This window comes from Halyomorpha halys, unplaced genomic scaffold (assembly GCF_000696795.3).
Source record: "Halyomorpha halys isolate HHAL.00 unplaced genomic scaffold, Hhal_1.1 Scaffold1763.1, whole genome shotgun sequence".
Taxonomy (NCBI): Eukaryota; Metazoa; Arthropoda; class Insecta; order Hemiptera; family Pentatomidae; genus Halyomorpha; species Halyomorpha halys.
Window position 1 is genome coordinate 15,547 of NW_027105544.1, and position 1,741 is coordinate 17,287.

General features: G+C 42.7%; 1 protein-coding gene across 1 annotated transcript in view; it reads left to right on the top strand.

Moving 5' to 3' along the window:
- LOC136796855 (zinc finger Y-chromosomal protein-like) overlaps nt 1-1,427 on the top strand; it is a 5,138-nt gene extending 3,711 nt beyond the window's left edge. The window contains exons 3-4 of the mRNA XM_067051807.1: nt 928-1,129; nt 1,274-1,427. Of these exons, the coding sequence (XP_066907908.1) occupies nt 928-1,129; nt 1,274-1,427 (356 nt within the window). The remainder of the gene's footprint in view (nt 1-927; nt 1,130-1,273) is intronic.
- The last annotated feature ends 314 nt before the right edge of the window (nt 1,428-1,741 follow it).

The window sequence follows — 1,741 nt, forward strand, 5'->3', positions numbered from 1 at the left end:
AATCTGTATGTCAGATTTATAGCGATGATCTTCTAGTGTTCAGTAAGAACGAAGCCGAACATGTACAAGATTTACACATGTTCACATAGAACACAGCGTATTCCAGAGAATCAGGCACTTTGAGCTCAAATTATTGGGGAAGAAATCATCTTTAGGGCAGGAACAAATAATTTTTTTGGGTCATACAATTTCCAGGGAAGGAGTCAAACCCGACGCGGATAAACTTGCAGCAATGCAGAAGATGTTAGTGCATAGGGATTTAGTTCGGAGGAAGCTGTGAATAAATTTTCACCGGAGATATGTGCCAGATATGGCTGAGTACCTCATCCCACTCGACAATCTTCTGAAAAAAGTAGAAAGGTGATCATCACTCCAATGGTGGAATACGGAGATCATATACAGTGCGTTGGTACGAGAGTTCTTGGGAATAGTATGGGCTATTGACCACTTTAGACCTTATGTGTTTTGCAGAAGGTTTAGTGTACACTCTGACCAAAAGGGTTGAAATGGGTGGTGAAGTTGAAGAAACCTTCAGCTGGGATTACGCATTGAAAGGAGCTCCTAGCACAATATAACATGGGCATATTATGCCAGGAAAACCAGGAAAAGAAAATGTGGTACCCTGTGGTTGTCTCAAGCAATTACAGTAAAAGCAGTATAAGAGGAGGCCGCAGAACAGTCTAGGCAATTCCTGCGGGAGTGGACATCGGAAGAGGAAGAAGAACAGAATGTGGTGGAGGAAGATGATAGGGAGGAATCTTCGTCTAACGAGAGCTCGGAGGAAGGAAGACCAGTAGATATTGAGGAATTGGAGGACATGATAAACGACAAGAGGCGGCAGATTGTATGGAAGACGAGGACTACTGGATTGCTCAAGTTGAGTGCAGCAAGTATGGGAGGATCAATATCACGACAATTCGGTCACAGCCAGGCGTGACTACATCTGTAGAACGTTGAACAATGCTACGAAGCTTGGAGAAAAGTGTCACGTTGGGAATGAAACCATTTGGGAGAAGATCAAGCGGCTATGGCTTGATGAACACATAGGAATAGACAGGACATTCGCCAGATACATGCTGATGGTGAAGATCCTGCGAGAATACGAATGCCAGGGAGAAGTGAATGTCGAGTATTATCAGGGCAAAACAAATCACCGCGGTATCTCGGAAACACTGCAAGCGTTAAAAAGAAGGAACTTTTGGTGGGGGATAAAGAAGACAATCGCAGAAATCGTAGAAAATTGCAAAGTTTGACTAAGCACGAAATATTACAGAAACCGACCTACAGGGAAACAAGAAGAAACACATACCCCAGATGCACAGCTCAACGATCTGCAGATTGATACTTTTACATGGAGAGGATATAAATGGATAACCATGATTACTATCTTCAGCAAGGCGGCAATAGCGCACCAGGTGCAGGACTAACCGTCGGAAGGAGAGAGTGGCACCTCTCCAATTGTGGTTCCAATTCTACGGAGTTCCGGTGCGCATCGCTTCGGATGGATGCAGAAAATTCGACAATGGGAAGATTCGGCTTATAACCATACGTTATAAGTAGTGTTTACAATAGTCAATACATTCAATAAACTGTTTCTTTATTATGTCTGTAACCAAGCAATAACCACCGTACGATTCTTAGGAAAATTCTTGTGTTCATTCGAGGTTTTAAAGTTTTGTAAAAGTTACATTGTAAGCTAACAGTGTACACACGCTAAAGCAAGACAACTTTAATCAATGGA